The following is a 21,569-nucleotide window of genomic DNA, read 5'->3' as shown; positions in this document are numbered from 1 at the left end:
TAGTCAGAGCAATACCCTGTAGTTCTCAGAAATTAGCATCATATTCCGTTATGAGTACTCAAAGTAGTATTTCAATGTCTGTGAACCTTTAAAAAACATTGATTTTTTGTGAAGGCGTTCCAAATGCTTCTGGTTATGTTTTCACATTCAGCTAAAAAAAAAGATACAAATGAAAACCCTTTCTCTTAGGTGTCTTAGCATCTTGTTACCTATGTTTTCCAAATAGCCCATGTATTGCTTTCTCTACAGAGAATGTATTACTGTTGGAAAGTAAGTCATTCTTATGTCTTCTTAATTTAGAATTGTAGAATTTTGCTGGAACTTTTAATATTTTTACATTTTTTTCATAGTCTTATATAGATGCTTTTTTCTTCTTGTTATGGAGGAAGCCCAGGGTGGGGGGAGAAAATAAAGGTATATGGCAGAAATTCCACTATTTCTCTTTAGCAGCTTTGTGGCTTTCCTTTGGATGGACCAGGTATAGTGAATAAAACACTTTGGGTGTTTCTGCAGAAATGATCAGCACTGAAATATTTGTTTTAGAGATGAATCTCCATAGAGACATGGGAAGTAGTCCACTATTACTAAGAACTTTTAGACTGTCTTTTTTGAGAATAATAAATAAGACCTACTCTTTATGTAAGGTTTCATGCATTTTGATGATTGAGTTGTTGATGCATTCACAGCCAGAAGTGTCACAGGCTATTTGTTTCAGGAAAGGTATAAATATGTGCTTTGTAGAATGTGCTGCCTTGTTCTTTCTACCCCTGATGGGCACTCTAGCTCTTATTTCTCTTGCTTATTAGAATTAAAAATTATCTTTGAAGTTGTAGTAACCTTAGTAATTTCTTTATGTATTGTGAATCATTTCCATAATTCTGGAGTACAACAGGACATATCCTGTCACTTACAGGTGACAGGAACCATCAGGTCTATAGTGATGCTTTTCAAGGGTGTACAAAGAGTTGTTTAGAGAGTTGCTTTGCTTCTGTGGCTGTCATTTATCAGTGAAGCCTCTGGCTGCCATAAACTCATTTCCCTAAAGATGTTTCTGAAGTATTTATACTTCCAAGACTAGATAAAGACAAGGTAAGGAGAAAAAGATATTTTGTAAGAATGAATGAATGAAAGAAGCACAATGGATGGGAAGATGAAGAAGAGGACCAGTTTATCAGACCAAGAACAGTGAATGTTATATAATATTGTGTGTACACCTCAAAGATTCAGGTGAAGCTGGAGATTTGAACAAGTTTAGATTACCTAAAAAATTCAATTATAATCTCCAGTTCTGTATAAGCAGAAGGGCTCTTTGCATCATACAGTAACAAGCAACATGCAAGAAGGTTTCAGACAAGGTATGATAAACAGTTGATCATAAATGAATAATAGTATCAGTGAGGTTACTTGCTCATAGCAAAGGTTTTCTATTCTTTTCTAAGCTCTGCTCTTCTTAAAAAAAATCTTGGTACTGTGGCTGTCTGATGCTGACTCAGGTATGCAATGTCAGCAAGGAATCTGGGTATTTGAGGGGAGAGCTGTGACTGCTGTCTACCTCAGCTTCAGCAAGGCTTTTGACACTGTCTCACATAACATCCTTGTAGGCAACCTTAGGAAGTTTGGGTTAGTTGACTGAACAGAGAGGTGCGTTAAGAACTGGATGAATGACAGAGCACAGAGGGTTGTCATCAGCAGTGCAGGGTCTGATCAGAGGTCTATGTCTAGTGATGTTCCCCAGGGATCAGTACTGGGTCCAGTCTTGTTTAATATCTTCATCAACATCTTCATCAATGACCTGAATGAAGAAACAGAGTATACTGTCAGCAGGTTAGCTGATGATACAAAACTGGGAGTAGTGGCTGACACACCTTCATGCTGTGCTGCCATCCTGTGTGACCAGCACAGGCTGGAGACCTGAGCAGGGGCAAACCTCATGAACTTCAACAAGACAAGTGCAGAGTTCTGTGCATCACTACAGGTTAGGGATTGACCTGCTGGAAAGCAGCTCTGCAAAGGACCTGGAAATTCTGATGGACAAGTTCACCATGAGCCAGCAATGTGCATTCATGGGCACGGAAGCAAATGGTATTCAGGGATACATTAAGAGGAATGTGGCCATCTGGACAAAGGAGTTTCTCTTCCTGCTCTACTCTGCTCTGGTGTGGCCACACCTGCAACACTGGTCCACTTCTGGGCTCCCCAGTTCGAGAGGGACAGGAAACTACTGGAGCGAGACCAACAGAGGGTCACAGAGATGATTAGGCAACTGGAGCATCTCTGTTTTGAGGAGAGGCTGAGAGACCTGGGTCTCTTTAGCCTGGAAACAAGACTGAAAGGGAGTCATATAAGTGCTTATAAATATCTGAAGGGTGGGGCTGGGCTCTTTGTAGTGGTGACTGGTGATAGGACAAGGGGCAACAGGTACAATCGGAAACACAGGAGGCTTAAGTTGCGCTTGTGGAAAAACTTCTTTGAGAGTGACAGAGCCTAGAGAAGCTGTGGAGTCTCCTTCTCTGGAGACTTTCAAAACCTTCCTGGACACATTTGTGTGCAACATGATCTAGGTGAAGCTGCATTAGAAGGGTGTTCCAACCCCTACCATTCCACCATTCCATGATTCTGTGATTCTGTGAAGTGGGTTAATTTCAGCCAATGGCCTTTTGCAGAGTCTTCTTTGTTTGTCACTGTTTCACACCGTCTTGATTCTAAGTGATTAGTGGGAAAGAAGTGTGATCACCTACATCTCTATTTCTTTTCCTGTGAAGAACAAGAGAACTTTTTGTCTCTCTTCTTTGATACATGCTGGTTATGCAAAGCAGAAAAGACACTAAGATGTGCTCAGTCTACAAGAACAGTTTCCTCATCATTAAGACACTGCTGTGAAATGAGAAAAAGCCAGTTTTAGATCTCCAATCAGAGGTCAAGAAAGGCAATAAATCCTATAAACGAGACACAGGATCATCTTTGTTTACTGGAGAATCTCTTTGTCTCTCCTTTTACCTTTGGACAGAGCCTTCCTAGGCATGATAAACTTAACTGCCATGCAAACGTTTTTGAAGTAGATCCATTTAAAAAGCAAGGTTTTTTTTTTTACAAATTGGCATTTTTCATTAATTAAAAAAAAAAAAAAAAAAAGACTGGCAAGCCATAATTAAATATTCTCACAGCCAGAATTTCCAGGATCAGCAATTATATCATGCCAGTGTTTCTGTCTTGCTTCTGCTGGTGCTGCTAGTAGCATAGCTGTTGGCACAACACCAAGCAGATTTAACAATTACAGTGCTAATAAAACTTTTTTCCTTCTTCTTTTCATTACAACTATTTAAACAATAAAGTTACATCATTTAAGCCTAATTATGCCTTTTCCCTATATTCCTTTGCTAAATTACTACTTCAAATTCCTTCTTGTAATAACTGAATTCCCTATGAGAAAGATGCTAACAGCAAAGCATACCCATTTAACTAAAGGCATTGTAGCACATGACAATGTTAGCATTTTGCAGTGTTTCTGTTTTGCAGCATCAGTGGAGTGATGTGAAGCCCATGCTATAGGAGACCACTGCTTCTAATAGGTAAACCTAACACAAATTTAATTGAAATGAAAATAGGCTATTGACACTTGTCACCCTGTGTTCAGAGTCAAGCTCAAAGGTAGCTGCAGTGTGTATTCAGTGCCTTGGAACAGATCTCCTTAGCACAGAATCATAGAATCGTAGATTCATAAAGATTGGAAAAGACCTTTAAGATCATTGAGTCCAACCACAACCCAGGTACTCTGACCACTATACTATATCCTGAAGCACCACATCTGCACAATTCTGGAACACCTCCAAGGATAGCAACTGCACCACCTTCCTGGGCAGACTGCTTCAGTGCCTCACCAGTCTTTCAGTAAAGAAATTTTTCCTACTATCCAATCTAATACTCCACTGGCACAACTTAAGTCCATTTCCTCTTGGTCCTTTTGCTAGAAGAGACAACACCAGCCTCACTACAACCTCCTTTCAGGTAGCTGTAGAGAGCAGTAAGATCTCTATTCCATAACAGAATGGGTAGATACAGGGAGACCAGTGGATGTAGTTTACCTTGACCTTAGTAAGGCTTTTGACACGGTGTCTCATAATGTCCTTTTGAGTAAGCTCAGGAAGTGTGGGATAGAAGAACAGACAGTGAGATGGATTAGGAACTGGTTACACAATAGAATGCAAAGTGTGGTGGTCAATGGTGCCAAGTCCAGCTGGAGAGCTGTAACTAATGGAGTCCCCCAGGGATCAGTGCTGGGTATGGTCCTGTTCAACATCTTCATCAATCACATTGGTGAGGGGACAGAGTCTCTGCTCAGCAAGTTTATCTACTCCTACCCTCCTGCTGTGGGCAGGGATGCCCCTCAACTAGACTTAGTTGCCCAAAGCCTCATCCAGTCTGGCCTTAAACTCCTGCAGGGAGAGGGAATACACAACCATTCTGGACAACCTATTCCAGATTCTCACCACCATTGTACTGAAGAACTTGTTTCTAAGATCTAAGGTCTAAACCTACTCTCCCTCAGCTTGAAACCATTCCTCCTGGTCCTGTTTCTAGATACCCGTATGAAAAGTCCCTCTCCAGCTTTCCTGCAGGCTCCCTTCAGGTATTGGAAGGTAGCTATAAGGTCCCCCTGGTGTCTTTTCCACAAGGCTGAACAACCCCAGTTCCTTCAGCTGCTTCTTGTACTACCTACCCTCCAAATCTTTCACCAGCCTCTCTGCTCTTCTTTGGGTATCTCCCAGGACCTCAGTGTCTTTCATATATTGTGGTGCCCAGAACTGAACACAGCACTCAAACTGTGGCCTCACCAGGGCCAAGTACAGGGGCACAATCACTTTCATGCTGCTGCTGTACATACTATTTTAGATACAGGTCCTTGAGCTGCACAGACTGCTGCTTCTGCCCAAAACCAAACAGACAGAGTGACTGAGCAGAGACAGAGAGAAGCTGATCTCCATCCCTTGGCTCCAGGCACTTCTTTTAATGTCTACTCTCTTTTATTGGCACCAGCAAATTGAACAAAGGAAAATAGAATCCCATGCATTCAAAAGATAAGGAAAATTACACAAGATGACTGATAGGTATTAAATTTTGCTTTGGAACTGGCAACTTTAAGGAGACTTAAATAAGCTGTCCTCTCTAAAGTATTCTCATTAAAAAATAAAGTCATCCTGCCTTAGACTCAATACAGTTCCACCTGTAGTGGCATGGAGAAGTGAGGTCTTTCATGCCTTAGGGCTTTTATTGTTGTTCCATTAAATCAGAGTTCTGTCATTGCCTCTATGAAGAGAGGAACTGAGCCTGGTTTTCATGCTCCCTCCCTTCCCTCCCCATAAAAAGGAAATTTGTGCAAGATAAAAGAAAAGACTAAGAAAACAAATCCTATTCAGAAAATTCCATATAACTTAATTAATTTCTCAATTACACTGATTGAAAAGAACAATAATGAGAGATTGTGTATTTTGTGGCATTTGAAAGGAAATGTTTAATTACTGCATGTAAGTGAAATAACAGCTTAAAGTATTCTTGCAAGCAACAGTACTCTTTGAGGGGTAATTAGTGAAAAATGGATAGTAAACAAATTGCAGCTTTTAGGATAAATAATTCACTTCCATTCTATCTCATGATAAAGAGCTGTTAAAGTGAACCTATTATACCATTCATCTGGAAATGGACTTATGATTTTGATCTATGATTATTAACTGTTCCAGGGTTTTTTTCTTTCTGTGCAAATATCTACATGCAAAGTAGAGGAGCAGTGAAGAAAGGAGGTTGTAAAAATATCTCTGGATCCATAGGTTAATTCAGCCATTTAGTGACCATGAGATGGACAGGTGATCTTACTACTTTGCCACTACCGAAAGAAAATAACATAATTGTTGATGGCTAGGTTCACTGTTTGATGTCTTCTGTGAACACAAATATATCTCTGGTCATTTGAGAACCATCTGTTCTTACTAATGTTTTTTATATACATGGTTATCATGGTTAGTTGTCCTGTGAGTAAATATTGAGCTTAATACTAATTTCAGGTTTGACAAGATACTGGTGCCTTGGCAGTCAGAACAAAAGTTCATATGCCTCATGAAATGACCTGCCATTGTATTCAACAGGATTATGTATAAGTGAGAGGGGGTTTTGAAAATGAAATTTTTCCATTTTCCAAAGTGGTTGGGGAAACACATACAAGAAACAGACAGGAATCTGAGGTTTATCTCTATTTGAAATGTGAGGAGACATGTAAACCTTTTCTTTCTATTCCTAATAATCCTGGTCAAAGATGAGATTAAAAGGGGTTTTTAAAGATAAACTGTGCAAACATCAGACATACAGTAACCCTTGCAAGAGGTACAGTAGTGTTTCTTGATTCCTGGTTAATTTCTGGTGGAGGGCAAGAGTCCCTTTTGGCCAAGCACGTCAAAACTACTGCAGCCCTCTAATGAATGTGAAGAAGGAGACTGAAGAGGCTATTTTCAATATTAGGGTAGAATCAATAAGTACTTTCCTATAGAGATGAAAATAAATGTTATCACATGGGAGAGAATTGCATTGCAAATAGCAAATACCTAGTAGAAGCTACTGAAGATAAAGCTTTTAAATGTTGAATGAGGCTACAAAGAAGTTGAACTTGAACACTGTAGGAAGAAATGTGCTTTATAGCCTGGGAAGGTGTTTTTGACCTTTATCTCCTTTCTGTCCTTCAGTAATCTCAAAATGATTCAGGTCCTCAACCAAGCTCAGTAGGTAAAAGCATAGACCTGTGCTGTGTTCACATAATGTGAGGTCCTTACAGTAATGACAAACACTCATTAGTGAAGAAGAGAGCTGGTCAATGATCATGTTCTTTAATCAGTTCTACCTGCCAGTAGCTGAAAGTCCAGGGTAGTCAGAGCTAATACAGAGATGCTGACTCAGTACATTATTGTTTGGTTCTGTAAGTGTGAATCAAGGCGCACAAATGGTTGGTGAATGAATTGTATAACTGACGACTGCAGAGAAGAAAGAGTAACTTTGAGGACCTTTTATGACCCAGCTGACAGGTTCTTTAAATAGCACCGTTTGCAGTCTCAGATGGAAAAGGTTCATATAACAGTATCCTGCAGTATCTACATGCCCTGCCCAGACTCCCACAGTCAAACAATGGTTGGGCCAAAAATAGAGATTCCCCATCTTTTGTGAGCAGGAATGCTGCCTTTACCTCACTTACACCACTGTGTGTCAGGAGTAATGCTTGCAGCTGGTGACAAACTAAGCTGAAGAAGAGAAAAAGACCAGCTTCTTGGAATAAATATGGCAAGATGAAACTATAAAAAAAAATCTATTAAATATACATAGAACATAGAACCCCCTTATGAAGTTAGACTGAAAGTTGTTGCAAAAGGCTAAAAAATGTAGGCTACTGTCTGTGAATGTCTCATGTGATTCAAATTCTTCCCATGAGAATCAAGCCTCAAGGATTTTGTCAGACATTATTTTTTATTTATAGAGATTAGATTATTTATTCAGCAAATGCATGCCACTGCACAACTCAGCTACTGAGCTGGAACTATCAAGTGCTGGGTTCCATATAATCTATTAGCTAATTTCTAAAATGTTTGAGTGAAAAAAGGCAAATTAATTTATTATTTCCTATGAGAAGGAGACAAATATTGTTAAAAGGGGCAAATATGGCATATGAAATTACACTTTCTTGTAATTACAATATGTAGTTTGTACATACCATTTTAATAGCATTGCATTATAACAGTGTATGGAATTTCATTGAAACAGATCATAAAGTGTTTTGGCAAAGCGGCTGCTTTAAATTACATAGAGTTTTCATTCAAATTAGTATCTTTAAATGGAAGTTATGTGTTTTTGTTATGTGGTCTTTGCACAAAATTTTGCAAATCTTATTCTTTTAACCTTAAAAAATATGTTTTGCTGAAAGATTCTGTTCAAAAATTTAATCCTTTTTCATAAGGAGAACTATTCCCCTTTATATTCGTTAATACTCATTCACTGTACTTGCAGTTATCCTTCTACAGCACAGGGAAATCTCAAGAAATTAAATATAGATACATTTCTTTAAAATTAATTGAAATTTTTGTCAGATGAAATTTCAGGTTTCATTTAAAAAATTTCTTCATCAGTGTAACCCGAGCGACAAGTCAGCGTTCAGTTGAGTGCTAAGTTTGAGAGTGGTAGACATTACAAATATTTCTGTCAATTGAAACCAAAATGCTAGGTTTAATACATAATTTTCAGCTAGGAACTGTAAGTTTGCTGTGTATTTAATAGTTTGTCTAATTCCATCATTATTTGCTTTCCATATCATTTATACCTTTGAATAATTTTGAGAAAGAGGCAATAAGACCTGCCCTATACTTAATAGGGAAAAGCCTGCCTTGGCTGCAGTTCTCTGCAAATGTGTGATCATCGTCCAGTTCTGTCCATGTCCATGCAGCTCTCATTATCTCCAGAACTATATACTACCACAGTCTGAGGAGAAGACAGATATTTTTAGCACCAAACGCACTTTCCACAAACCAAAATTTTCCACCAAAACCTTTAAATACTCGAAGGGAAGGGGAAAAATAATTTAAAAATACATAATACTGTTTTAGCTTAAAACATTTTATAATTAGTTTTGTATAGTTTCAATGGTAAATAGTATTTGCTTGAAGAACAATTACATCTTGGCATCCCAAATGAGCCTCTCTTATTTTCTGGTAGAGCTGACTTTCTGATACCTCCTCCAGATGAGTAAGGAGCCTAAAGCTCCATAAATAAGCAAATGAGTATCAAACTGAAACAGCATCAAGCATTTAGGTGTTTTGAAACAATTCCATGTTTCAAGGGAAGGACAAGAGAAGTGGTAAAGATTCTTGGTTCTTTCAGCTCATTTCAAGGCTTTTCAGCATAATAGCGCAGGGGAAAGTAGATTTTTTACATCAACGATGCCTGCTCATATTTGGTGGATCACCCAGTGATCTTCCACAGGGATTAAAAAAATATGTGACATTGTAACCTGTGTGTTTCTAAAAACACTCTACCAAGAAAAAGCTACTTGAACAATATGAAAATATTTAGACTTGGTGTTTTTTTCCAAGTCTTAACTTGAAAACCCAATAAGATGAGCTGGGTTTTGAAATGCCGTATGCTCTGACAAGTAAGACAACTGACAGTCACGGATCTAGTCACTACTGAAAATTTAAGGGAGAAATTTAATAATGATACCTCTTTATTAGAATTACATCCTTTATACATCGAACAGTTCTGCAGTTCCGTGCATTTTGTCCTTCATTATTGAGTGATGTTGGCAAACTTTTCTTGACTTTGATGCAGAAGGAACTTCATTTATTGTCCTTCCAATACAATGCACCATCTACTTTTTTGCAATAAGGAACCTGAAACACAAATGTAAAATCCTACCTGGCACTGAAAAACTACAGATTAATCAGGGCATCCCTGTAGCATTCATTTTGTTCTTTTGATTAACATTTATTCCTTTAAGTCTTAAAATTTTAGAAGCACAGTTTTGACAGACTGGTTTGGGTTGGATGGAACCTTCAAAAATCTAACAGAGACATATGCAACTGGGGCAGGTTGTTCAGAGCCCCAGACTACCTAACCTGGTTTCAGTGATGGGGCATCTATGACTGCTCTTGACAGCCTGGATCAGTATCTCACCACCCTCAGTGTAAAGAAATTTTTTCATTCTCTGTAGTCTAAATCTTCCTCTTTTAGTTTAAAACCATTACCTCTCATCCTGTCTTTTATTGCTTTCCTATTAGATCAGATCTTATACAAGCATTGTATTTTGGAGCCTTTAGGTGAATTATTATTTTAAAATACACTGTTGCCTTTTATGTTTAGATAATGGGTAGATGATAGTTATTTAGCCCTCCCCAAGAATCAGTGGAGAGAGAGAGAGAGAGATAATAAAGCACATTTATTCCATCTATGCAAGACTTGAATTTTAGAATGAGATTAATTGCTCCTTATTATCTCTCTTCTTGTGAGAGTCAGGATAACTTTTAAATTAGACACTTGACTTTTAGAAAGCTGAACTAAGGTATTGCACTAATAACTTTCCCATCTTTGTCAGTTCACATTCATAGAAAGAGAGAAGTTGACAAAGATGTAAATCATTTAAGTATTAGGATGTGGAATGAATTTCTGGCATCTCTCCTGTGTGACACCTTCTGTGTAGAGACTATACTGGATCATCTACACAAAACTGATCTGCTTTAGACCTCATCCTGTTCTGTCAAGCAGAATTGTTGTAAAACATCTGTTTTATTTACTTTCACATACACTGCTACCAGTCCCATCTCCAGTTTAGTTTGGGCCTGTTGCAGGTTTTCCAGATACCAAGGTGAAGCAAACCTAGCAGATAAATACCAGAAGCCAGGATGCTGTCACTAGGCTTGCATAATACCTGCAGGACTGTGCTGATGATTTCAGTGATGCTATGAAGATTAGGATAGTGTTAAGCTTAAGTTGCTAATATTATGGAAAAACAAAAATACTTTTTAGAAAGCATAAATTGAGAGAAGTGAAGTAAAAGGAATAGGATGCAATTCAAAATCTAAGGACTCAGGTACTAGTACAAGATGATGCTGTAGTCTGGAAAATGAAAAGCAGAGCAATTGCAAGTGTCAAGAAGAAAATCAGGAATCTGAGACTCCTTTGAAATATTATGTGCAGTTCTAGTGATTGCAGCTGGAGAAAAATGATATCAAACTAGACTGAATGAAAAAGAGGGCCAGTATGCTGTCTTCTGAACGAAAGCAGAATAGACTAGTTGGACGATGCTAGCAAGAAATATGATTCCCATCTATAAACACGCTATAGAGAAATACCAAGAGACTGGAGCTTTTGGAGCTGCTATATTTATTTTATTTCATTTTTTTATTGAGCCTTAGCTGATTTAAAATACATCTAAGTACATTTTGACTGAAATTTAGAATAGGGTTCAGAACTGTGTGTAAGACCACCAAGTTTCTTGAATCAATATTCTTAAAGGACTCATGGAGAGAGAAGGTCTAAATATTTTTGAGATTCATTGATTTTTTTTGTAAGGACTTACATGATATGAGGTTTTTCAATAACAGGGGAATAAATTCAGTAACAAGGGGAACCTCTTTTCTTCCTAATATATCTTAGAAACCATGCTGAATTCTGATGGTCTTTGCTTGATGTTCATTACTTAGAAAGGGTTCATCTTCATCAAATTGTCTTCTTTCTCCTTTATGCTCTTTCTCAGTGAGATAATTCTCTTGCATATTAAAATGCTGCTTAGATTCCTTTTTTATACGTGTGAGGCAAGCAATTTCAAACCATACTATGGAGACTGTTGAATTTATTGTGTCTAAATCGTGGAACAGAACTTGTTTAATTCAGCAGAAGGATTTTACAAATGATCTTTGCTTTCCTTTTTTTATTGAGTGAAACACGTATGAGTTACTCTCTTTTTATGCATCTCATTGAAAAATTTATATTCTTAAAGCTGTGGCTTTGACTGGACTCCAATGTATAAATATTTCCTCTTTTTTCCAAACCTATCATTATGGGATTAATTTTATATAAACATCTTACACAGTGCATTGAAACTAGAATTAAAATATTTTATTAATGTATTTCAAGCATCAGGAACCTAAACCTTTTTATAGATGCTTATAGTTTATTATGGGGGACTTTCCTAGACAAAACTGTTGTATGAAGTCCGAAAGATGGATCACTCAAGCTAGGTTTTCGAATGAAGATAGCTAGGGCGTAGGTCCTTTGCAAAGCTAGTCAGTTATCGATGTTGTTGAGTGCTGACATTTTGGGAAAATCCAAAATTGGCACTTACTCTTGGAAAGCATTCAGGTAGTTTGCATGTGGCCATGTCCAGGTACCATACATGAAAGTCATTATTTTCATGTTTTTCAACTGATTCTGTTTGTGTGTTTCATACGTTTGTACGGTTTATTGTATCAAGGATGAGCAGCAAAACTTATTAGGACCCTGGTATTAAAATACCTTGTTAGTGATCAACATTCATTTTTCTGTTTTGCTGGGTTTATAGGTGTATTGTCTGTATTGAGATACTGTCTTAGTTTTAAAATTTGCCACAGTTGCAAATGGTTATGAAAAAGACCTAAGTCTTTTTCTATCCCTACCTTTTATAAAGATAAGTGTAACTTCCTAGCCAGATCTGCTAAAGGCCTCAAATGATCAATTACATACTTCACACCTTCTGCTGGTGTGAACACAGCAGAACAATTTTGCTAACATATAGGAAGACCAGGAGTAAGATTATGGATGAAACAAAAAGTAACAGTTATTACTGGGCAAGTGCTTTACATTAAAAATCAGTGAAATACTACTTTGAAATCCACTTAGTTCTTGCCTGTTTCATCAATTTTATTTACCTGTGTAGCATTTATGGGCACTTTCATGTCAATGATGAATATAAAATTTTGGGATAAAACCTACTGAAATTACTGCAGTGCAATATATAAATCATGTTAAAATACATACTCATCTTAGTCAAACAACTCAATATTAATCTTAAAATGTATATATTTATGAAGTTAAGTTTTTTAGAGCAGTTTCACAGCATTTGATTACAAGAAAACATTGAGACTGACTGGATTGTATTTAGAGTTCTACAGAAATACATCCATAACATTAGACAAAAAAATCAATGTTTTCATTTTAAGAAGTTTATTTCAGCTTTCCTTTGTCATGCCATATCTTCATCCAGCATAGTCTAAACAGTTTGGGTGGTTCTTTCTCTCCTGAGGACCCTGGAATCAGAGCTAGTTTGCTGTTGTGTTTAGAGGCCTCTGACATCCCTTTAGATGCACACATATCAAGTTCTCCTTGGAAAGTCAAATGCTCCTTAATGCCAGGCAAGGATGAAAAGGCAATTTGAAATTAAGAAGGAGAGTTTTAATACAGTTGTATACATTTTGAATTTAGTCCAGCCCTTCATGTGTGGCATAATAAAAAGGGGGCAAAAAAAGGAATAAAATAAGAAAAAGTTATTTCACACAGATCTGAAAAAAAAAAAAGCACGAGATGTACTTTTGTGAATGTGGAATTTTAAACTTCTTTTCTGAAGAAACCAAAACAACCAAGGGGAAAAAACCAAAACACAACAACAAAACAAACAAAAAAAACCACCAGAAGACAAAGCAGCAAAATAACCCAACATTTTCACTCTAGAATGGAAGACTTAACAGTGTTCTGGGAAGAGTCATTACAGACAAGTTACTCCACTCATATGAAGATGCATGTTCAAGTGTGAAGTCTGATGAACAATTCAGGATCATCAGTTATAGCTCCCATAAATATGAATAAATACAAAGTTTTGACAAAATTTTAAATTCATTGGCATTATTATCAACTTTATATGTAAAATCACATGTAGGAAAAAAAGAAGCTACTGAATTTTCATACTTATTCAAAGGATTCAAATTGTTAATGAGAATTTTTAAACCTTTTTGACATGTAATTTCCCCATAAAGTAATTCTATTATCTTTAAATTATTTGCCTTTTTTTTAATGAGTTAAAAAAAAAAAAGAAACAAAGAAAGAAAGTATAATTATTTAAAAGTGAAAAGTATCTGAACTTATAACCATTATTGATATCTATGGCATCCAGAGAAAAAACTACTATTCAAAATTAGCTTGGACAAATTAGTATTTTTTTTTAATATAAAATGAACTAGAGCATATCCATTTTGCTCTGTTTGTGTCTTCATTTTAGCGTAGGTTTTTGCAGCTGGCATATGACATACCACAGTGGCAGCTAATCTAGGAAACCCTGAATTTTGCCAATAAAATATAGCAGCCTGAAAAAAGGAACTTGCTTTTCTGAGAAATAAAAAATTAGTCATTACTTGGACTGAGTCAGTGAAGGACAGCAGTTGCTGAAGAAAAGAATAACATTACTGAGACAGCACTTCACATGAATGCTATGGTGGAATGTTAAGAAGGGAGTAGTTGCAGCATGAATGATACAGAATATGAGTGAAAATCGTACCTAGAAAGATCAGGAAAAAATTTGTTGCAGACTGATAGTGATATCATGCTGTACATTGAAAGGGTCAGATGTTTTGACTATGAAAGAGACATTGATGATATTTTACATGGTTAGATGTTCTACCTTGTTGTAGACTTCCAAAATAAAATGTTGTTAATATGCAGCTGTCCCCATTATTTTGTGTGTTATTAATTTGGAAACATTTAGAAACATACCAATGATAAGCACTAGCATTTTTTTCTGTTTCCCTAAAATTCTCATGTGTAAGCATAATCCCTCATAAAGAACTCGGCTGTGTGGGAGAAAGCACCTGTTCAAATAACAGCGCTAATGAAAGGGAGCAGTGTAAAACGCTGGCAAAGCAAATTGCATTTAACATCGATGTTCTCTTCTTCAAGGTCATTGTAGTAGAAAAGTCCTTTGCAGCTCTCTTGCATTATACATCTCAATTAATGCAATTTTTGGTTCGATTTGATTTGGTTTTTGTTAGTAAGGATTATTCTTTATTAGCATTGCTCGAGCACATTTGATGCAAATAAGATTGGGTAAGGGGTGCAGCGCACTGTACTGAGGAGCATAGTAAAGTCCTTTCCCCATCCATGTGTGCTACAATACATGACACAAGTTATATATCCTTGCATGAGGATAGCTGGGCATAAACATGAAGGGGACATTGGACAGTGCAGCATCTTCTCCGTGGGCTTTGCTTCAGAAAAGCTGGAACACTGAACAGCAGCTGGAACTGTGGCCATCTTGGTGAGATATAAATAAATCTCTGCTGAGGTTCTCTGTAACTGATTAGTAGAGTAATTTTAGAAGCAATACCTGCCTTATGCTAAAGCATGACCCAGAACAATGTATTGATACATTTCTCCATATCAGAACAGAAAACCAATGATGAGCATGAAAATGTAAATCTCACTTCTAAAGGATGGGGGTGAAAATTTTGTGCATCAGAGGTGCAAAATAGCTTTATGGAGGTTAAATCAGAGTTACATATTAATCATACATTGTTAAATAGTCCCATGCAAAATTACTTTCCTGTCATTTGTGGAATGTGTGTTGTACATGTGGCCTCATGTAATCTATTGCCACTTTGCAAAGCAAAATCTAATTGCAGTCCTTTAGTATGGGGAAGCCTTCAATTATACAGGATATGTGCTGCAGTTCACAGAGTGCATGCATATGGTAAATTCATTTAATTATTCCACAGAGATGATGATCCTTGTTAAAACTTCACTGACTTTTTCATACAAAATAGTTAGATTGCCTAATCAAGAGTTTTAAGACTTTATGGAAGTAAACCTTGTTTCTGCCAAGTTTTAACTTACCTATGAGCCTAGAGGAGTTTTAGCCTTGTGTGTCTCCATACTTTAGCCTCTTCAACTGAGAAAAAGTCTCAAGAGGTCAGGAAGTACTTGTCCATTTGTATTTTAAACAGCTTCCCCATTCTGTGATTCTCAGGTGTATTGTGCAATTAGTACAGTGCAAATCTGAGTATCTTAGTTCAGGACTTTCATGAAAATTAAACTATCCAAAAAGTCTGCTGAAGAAAGGAAGCAAACAAAGCAGAAGACAGGCCATGGATCCAGTAGAAACAATGAAACCGAATGGGCAAGGTAAATAAAGTGAGGTCATCCTAGTCTCCTGGGTTCTCACATCAATCTGTTCCCCTACTTTCTATTTCCTGATGCCATGCATGCCTGTTTTTCCAGTTTACTTGAAAGGAATGCTTCCTACTTCATTTTATCTTTGTTCTTCAGTCACTTTATTAGCAGTGTCCAGTTCTGGGCCCCTCAGTTTAAGAAGGACATTGAGACACTTGAACGTGTCCAGAGAAGGGCAACAAGGCTGGTGAGAGGCCTTGAGCACAAGCCCTATGAGGAGAGGCTGAGGGAGCTGGGATTGTTTAGCCTGGAGAAGAGAAGGCTCAGGGGAGACCTCATTGCCCTCTACAACTACCTGAAGGGTGGTTGTAGCCAGGAAGGGGTTGGTCTCTTCTCCCAGGCAACCAGCACCAGAACAAGGGGACACAGTCTCAAGCTGCGCCAGGGGAGGTTTAGACTCGAAGTGAGGAGAAAGTTCTTCACTGAGCGAGTCATTTGTCATTGGAATGGACTCCCCAGGGAGGTGGTGGAGTCACCATCCCTGGAGGTGTTCAAGAGGAGATTGGACGTGGCACTTGGTGCCATGGTCTAGTCATGAGGTCTGTGGAGACAGGTTGGACTCGATGATCCTTGGGGTCTCTTCCAACCCTAGTTATACTGTGATACTGTGATACTGTGATATACATTCATATGTTGTGTGACAACTTTCTGAAATGTCACGCTTTAAACTCTTGAATGCAGCACTAGAGATGTAGATACACAGTGTGTGCAGTTTCCCTGTTTGCTGCATGGAATTAGCTAGAAAATGGTGTTCACGTACTTCCACAATGCCTGTGTAGCTGGCAATACATGACTGTGAGGGTTTGGCTTCTCAAATTTATATATATATGTGACTATTAATATAGCCACTAAAGGCTGTTTCTGTAATTTATAGCTATGCTGTCATGTGAGTAATACTAAATTAACTATTATTTGAGTAAGGCTTCTCTAACATATGAATTGTTATCTTTATAAAATAGGTAAAGCTTAAGTGGATACATGAATGAATTTTCAGTTTGTTGGTGCCTTTAGATAGCAAAATGTGAGGGAGAGTTTCTCATTCTTCCTTTTATTGTCCTGACAGTACAAACAAGTAGAACAATACATGTCGTTCCACAAGCTACCTGCTGAAATGCGCCAGAAGATCCATGATTACTATGAGCACCGCTACCAAGGCAAGATTTTTGATGAAGAAAACATCTTGAATGAGCTCAATGATCCTCTCAGGGAGGTAAGATTCAAGTATTTTACTTGTTCTTCATGATAGAGAAAAATTGGGTATGTTTTGTTGTTCCTTGTTTTTTGGTTTTTTTTCTTTTCCCATTTAGTAATCATGCATCTGTGTAGATGAACCTACTGAAAGCTACTACTGAAGGGAGGTCTGCATTGTTTCCTGCTGTGAAGCTGCATCCCTGGTTAAAATGGTCATTACTTGAAATAAGGAAGCTTTAGTTTTATATAAGCTACCTAAAGATCCCTGTAAAACTCTTTTTTTTTTTTATTCCAATTTTGTATTTTTTTTGTAATGTTATGTTACTTCACATGTGGAAGCAATTAGAATTTTCTTTGTCAAGGTGCTTGTGTGGGAGGAAGGCATCATTCATCGTGCTGTAATAGAGGTAGCTGCTTCAAGGGGATATAAATCTGTCTTCTGTTGAGTAATGCTTGTGCCTGACCAGTTGGCTGATATCCTCTACTGAAAAGAGAGGGGGAAAAAAACAAATGAGAAGAATGAAGTTGAAAAAAATAAGGGGGAAGAAAGCATAAAAAGGGAAAAGAGAACAAAGAAAAGGGGAAAGTGAAGTTCTGATCCATGATGTAATTTTCAGCAATACCAAGTAATGCCTTTTAGTGTCCTCTATCACGTGAGGAATGGTTTTGAGTATATGTGGGGGTTGTGTATATATTTATCTGTCTGTCAGTGTATGTATGTATCTAATCTACCTATCTAATCTATCTATCTGTCCCAGAAGTGCACAGGATGATGTGTACTTTTAGAAAGATATCTGAAGGTTGCCTTTTCTTTATAGGTTTTGTGCCATAAGAAAATCATGGATCTAGGTTTATCTGTACCATTGACTCCTGCTCTTTGTTATGACAGGAAAATGTCACACATTCCATTGTCAAAATGAATCAAATTCCATATTTTAAATAGTTATCAGAAACAATGTTGTGACTGTTCATGGACTTTGAGGACAGCTGGCAGTATCACCACGTCTCTTTTATGAAAGTCTGTTGATGGCCTGCTTTCTTGCAAAGTGCCAACTGGGAATGATGAACGCTGCCCAAATTTGCTGGGTCATTCCTAGATGGTTCAAGTGAAAATCGATGGCCAGACCATGTTAGTTCTAACAATTTTACCGTGCAGATTACTGAGTTCCAGGTCCTGGGCCTGTTTAGTTCCCTGACAGGGATATAGCCCGAATCCTTTGTAAATTTCAAAGTGTTTGGGAGGACAGGTGGAGGAGAGCTCTGATTCCTGCGCTGCCTCTACCAGTTCGCCCTGTGGCTCCCCTTGGTAGCTTTTGAAATGTCAAGAGGAGAATGACAATAAAAATCTACCATGTAGGACAGGAAAAGTGTGGAAATTACCTCTAGGGTACAGTGGTAGTCAAACGTGAATCTTAGCCAGTAAAAGGCTTTTGTTTTGTTAACAGAAGCATGTAGAGACATGTCACTCACTGACATCAAGCAATTAATCTATTTCTGCTTTAAGAAAACATCTATACATAAATGAAGTCTAATACCCTTCCATTGCAAAATCTTTTCCTACCTTTTCCTCCTTTCCTACCTCTCTGCCTCCATTCCATAATCCTGTCTCCTTCCCTTTCTTTTTACTTATTACTTGGGAGCGACGAGGCAAATTTGGTCAAGCATAAAAAGCAAAAAAGCACTTAGCAGGAGAGATCAAGCATGGAAATTTTCAAAAATTAATGAGCCCCTAGAAACACTGAGCAAGAAAATAATTCCACAGAAGTTGCTTCTGGTTTTGCTATGATCATGCTGTACTTAGCATGTCTTCTTTGTTCTCTGTGTAATATAAGAAAAATGTATTTACTCAGCTACAATTAGGTTGCACACTGTTTTGGTGGCAGTAGTTCTAGAAAAAGATCAAAAAGTAAAAAGGAAGAACTGGCCAGTGGTAATGCCAGAACAGGTTTCCCAACGAAACTACCCTATGAGAGTGGCAGCTCATGCACTGTGTCTGGAAAAAACACCACTGTTCTATCTACCACTTCAATATGTGCCATTTGGTAGTGCAGGTAGTGGCTTTTTGATTTTACAAACAGATAATACGTTAGAGCTTTTTAAAGGCAGAACAAAGTTCTGGGGCCATACCACCTTACATGCAAATGAATGCACAAGGCTGTATCGTCCAGCTGATAGCACAGATACCCTAGCAGTATCACTCAAGAATAAATATCTACTGCATTCTTAAGTTTGTAATGAATCTAACATTTCATTATACTTGGAGTTTAGCACAGGGTAGGAATTAAATATTCAGTCTCCACAGCGCATACTTAGCTTGATGAAAGTAGCTTCTGATGAAGACATTTTACTGAAACCTTTATTTCCTGTCTTACACTAAGCAGAACAAAAGAAACCACACAAACTACTGTATAATTATAGCCTAAGTATCATGAAATATTACAAAGAAATTTGCAGTGTTTTCAGTTCTTGTTCTCAGCAATTCAAGTTTACTGTATAGGCTGAAATTTTCCACAGCTAGGCTCTTTCCTGGAGAAATGACCTTTCTTTGCTCCATGATTTTAATTTTTGGCTCTTCTTTCTTACCAGAAAAGTAATTATGCATGACGTAACTGTGAATATACATTCAACCATTAAAAATAACTGAGGGACATAGGACTAGCAGGAGAAATCTGGAATCAAATTATTTCTTACATAGTAAATGCTACTAATAAAGCTGTATTACATTATTATAAAGGTGAGCTGTTTTGGTTTTGTTTTAGTTTTGTGTTGTAAGAAAGCATGGACGTTCATTGTACTGAGCTTCTGAAAATTATGTGTGGAACATTCATAGTAGATTGCATGATTAAAATAATGAAAAGTTAAGAAAAGGTTTCATACATATATGTAAGTGACTTTGTTGGATAACAGAAGTAGTCATGTTAGGAATTAACTAAGGCTTCATAAACAAAAAAAAAAAACCCAAACCAGGAAAGAAAAGAATCCTGAACATTTTTTAATTTTGCAAACTCTCTAGGTGCTTCGTAGATGAGTAAAACAACAGGTAGCTGACCTGCATTGATCAAGAGTATTCTTGCACAAGTAGAAAATGGAACTTAAAAAACCTGTTCTTTGCCCTAGTTTTTAGTTACCCAAATTGGGTTTGTTAGTCCTATAGTCCTGTATTAATGTAGGTAATTGGGTATCCTCAACTTTAGATACTCAAACTGAATTAACCATTCATTGCCATGTGTAGTGTAATACTTGCTCATAAAGAGAGGTTCTGTCTGATGAAAGTACGGGATTAAGGGTTTCTTTTCATTAAATTCCAGAATTTTACTTTTCATGGAAAGCATGTCCCCTTTTTCACAGTTAAACCTACCTGATAATAACTGTCTAGAGTTTCTGAGAATCAGATAGTCAGGAGATTTCCTAGCAGCTGTACTTTTGATAGAGATGGAAGATTTTAAATTGCTTCTTCCAGGCCATGCAGGGTTGGATTCGTCAAACCTATCTGTATCTCCATACCAGTTCTGTAACAAGTCTGAGATAATCATCAGGCACTCTCTGCACATATCATCCCTCCACACTTGCAGACACTTAATAAAACCTAGCTGACTAGCTTAGAAAATAGGATACATCTTCAAACAGCAGATGACATGTGAAACAAATTCTGCTGACTTTAGTAGCATTTTCACTCCCCCATTTCTGGTGATAGAAATTAGCAATGGTAACTATTGGGTTTTTCTTATATATATAATTTCTGGTTTTGGTGTTTTGTTTTGGTTTTTTTTTGATTGGAGAATTTTCTAAAGTTCACGTTTTTCATATGGAATTTTTGTCACCTACATATTTGAATATCATTTGACATTAGAAGGCTCTAGTCCAAAAGGGAGTCTTTATAATTGTCATGACACAAAATGGAGATGTTGCAGACAACAAGAAAAAAATAAATCTAACACAGATAAAAGACTTCTACTGCAAAGAGCACCTGAATTTCGAATGTTTTAATTTAAAAAAGGAGTTTCATGTAAGTACAGAGTGTGAGAAATGTCGAAGCAGTTGAACTCTAACATTTCTCTAAGTCATCAGCCTCACCAGTTTGTCATGGTAGGGCCAAACGCCCCCAGCACAAACCCAGACAGACACTAAGGTGTCTAGACATGGTCTCCCTCTCCTTTCTCCTTCCTGCAGAAAGCCATGGTAACATGGGAAAAGGTACAAAGGGGATAGGCCATGCATGTCTGGTAAACAGCCCTGTATCTATGGTAAGGGTATGTGTTCTGGCCACAGCCTGGCAGAACCCTTCGCATTGGGTAACTATGTACTGGCTCAGTGCCCTGTTGGTCCACTCAGTCTTGGGCAAGATCTATATACAGGCTGATTTCTAGTTGCCTGTGCCTTGCTTTTGCCTTGCTCAAGCCTTGCTTAGCCTTGATGAAGCGTTGCGTGCTTGAATCTGCTTGGACTTTGGCTTAAAACTGCCTGGAATTGCATAGCCTCAAGTTGCCCAGTACAGTGCCTGGGATAAAGCCATGAGCATACACACCACAAGCTACAAGAGAACCCATGACCTTAGGAGTCAGAGCCAAGCCTGCTTCCCCTTGCAAGCAGGATTTTGCCATACCTCAAAACACCCAAGACAAAGCAAGCACCCATCATGATAGCGTCATTAACAGCCTAACGTCTGC

The 21,569-nt window shown here is 37.6% G+C and overlaps 1 protein-coding gene across 1 annotated transcript in view; it reads left to right on the top strand.

Moving 5' to 3' along the window:
• Positions 1-21,569, top strand: part of HCN1 (hyperpolarization activated cyclic nucleotide gated potassium channel 1) — a 219,261-nt gene that overhangs the window by 154,166 nt on the left and 43,526 nt on the right. Inside the window, exon 5 of the mRNA XM_054178730.1 lies at positions 16,775-16,921. Within this exon, the coding sequence (XP_054034705.1) occupies positions 16,775-16,921 (147 nt within the window). The remainder of the gene's footprint in view (positions 1-16,774; positions 16,922-21,569) is intronic.

This window comes from Dryobates pubescens, chromosome Z (genome assembly GCF_014839835.1).
Source record: "Dryobates pubescens isolate bDryPub1 chromosome Z, bDryPub1.pri, whole genome shotgun sequence".
Lineage (NCBI taxonomy): Eukaryota > Metazoa > Chordata > Aves > Piciformes > Picidae > Dryobates > Dryobates pubescens.
Note: the sequence above shows the minus strand (reverse complement) of the source record. Positions and strands in the feature narration are given on the sequence as shown.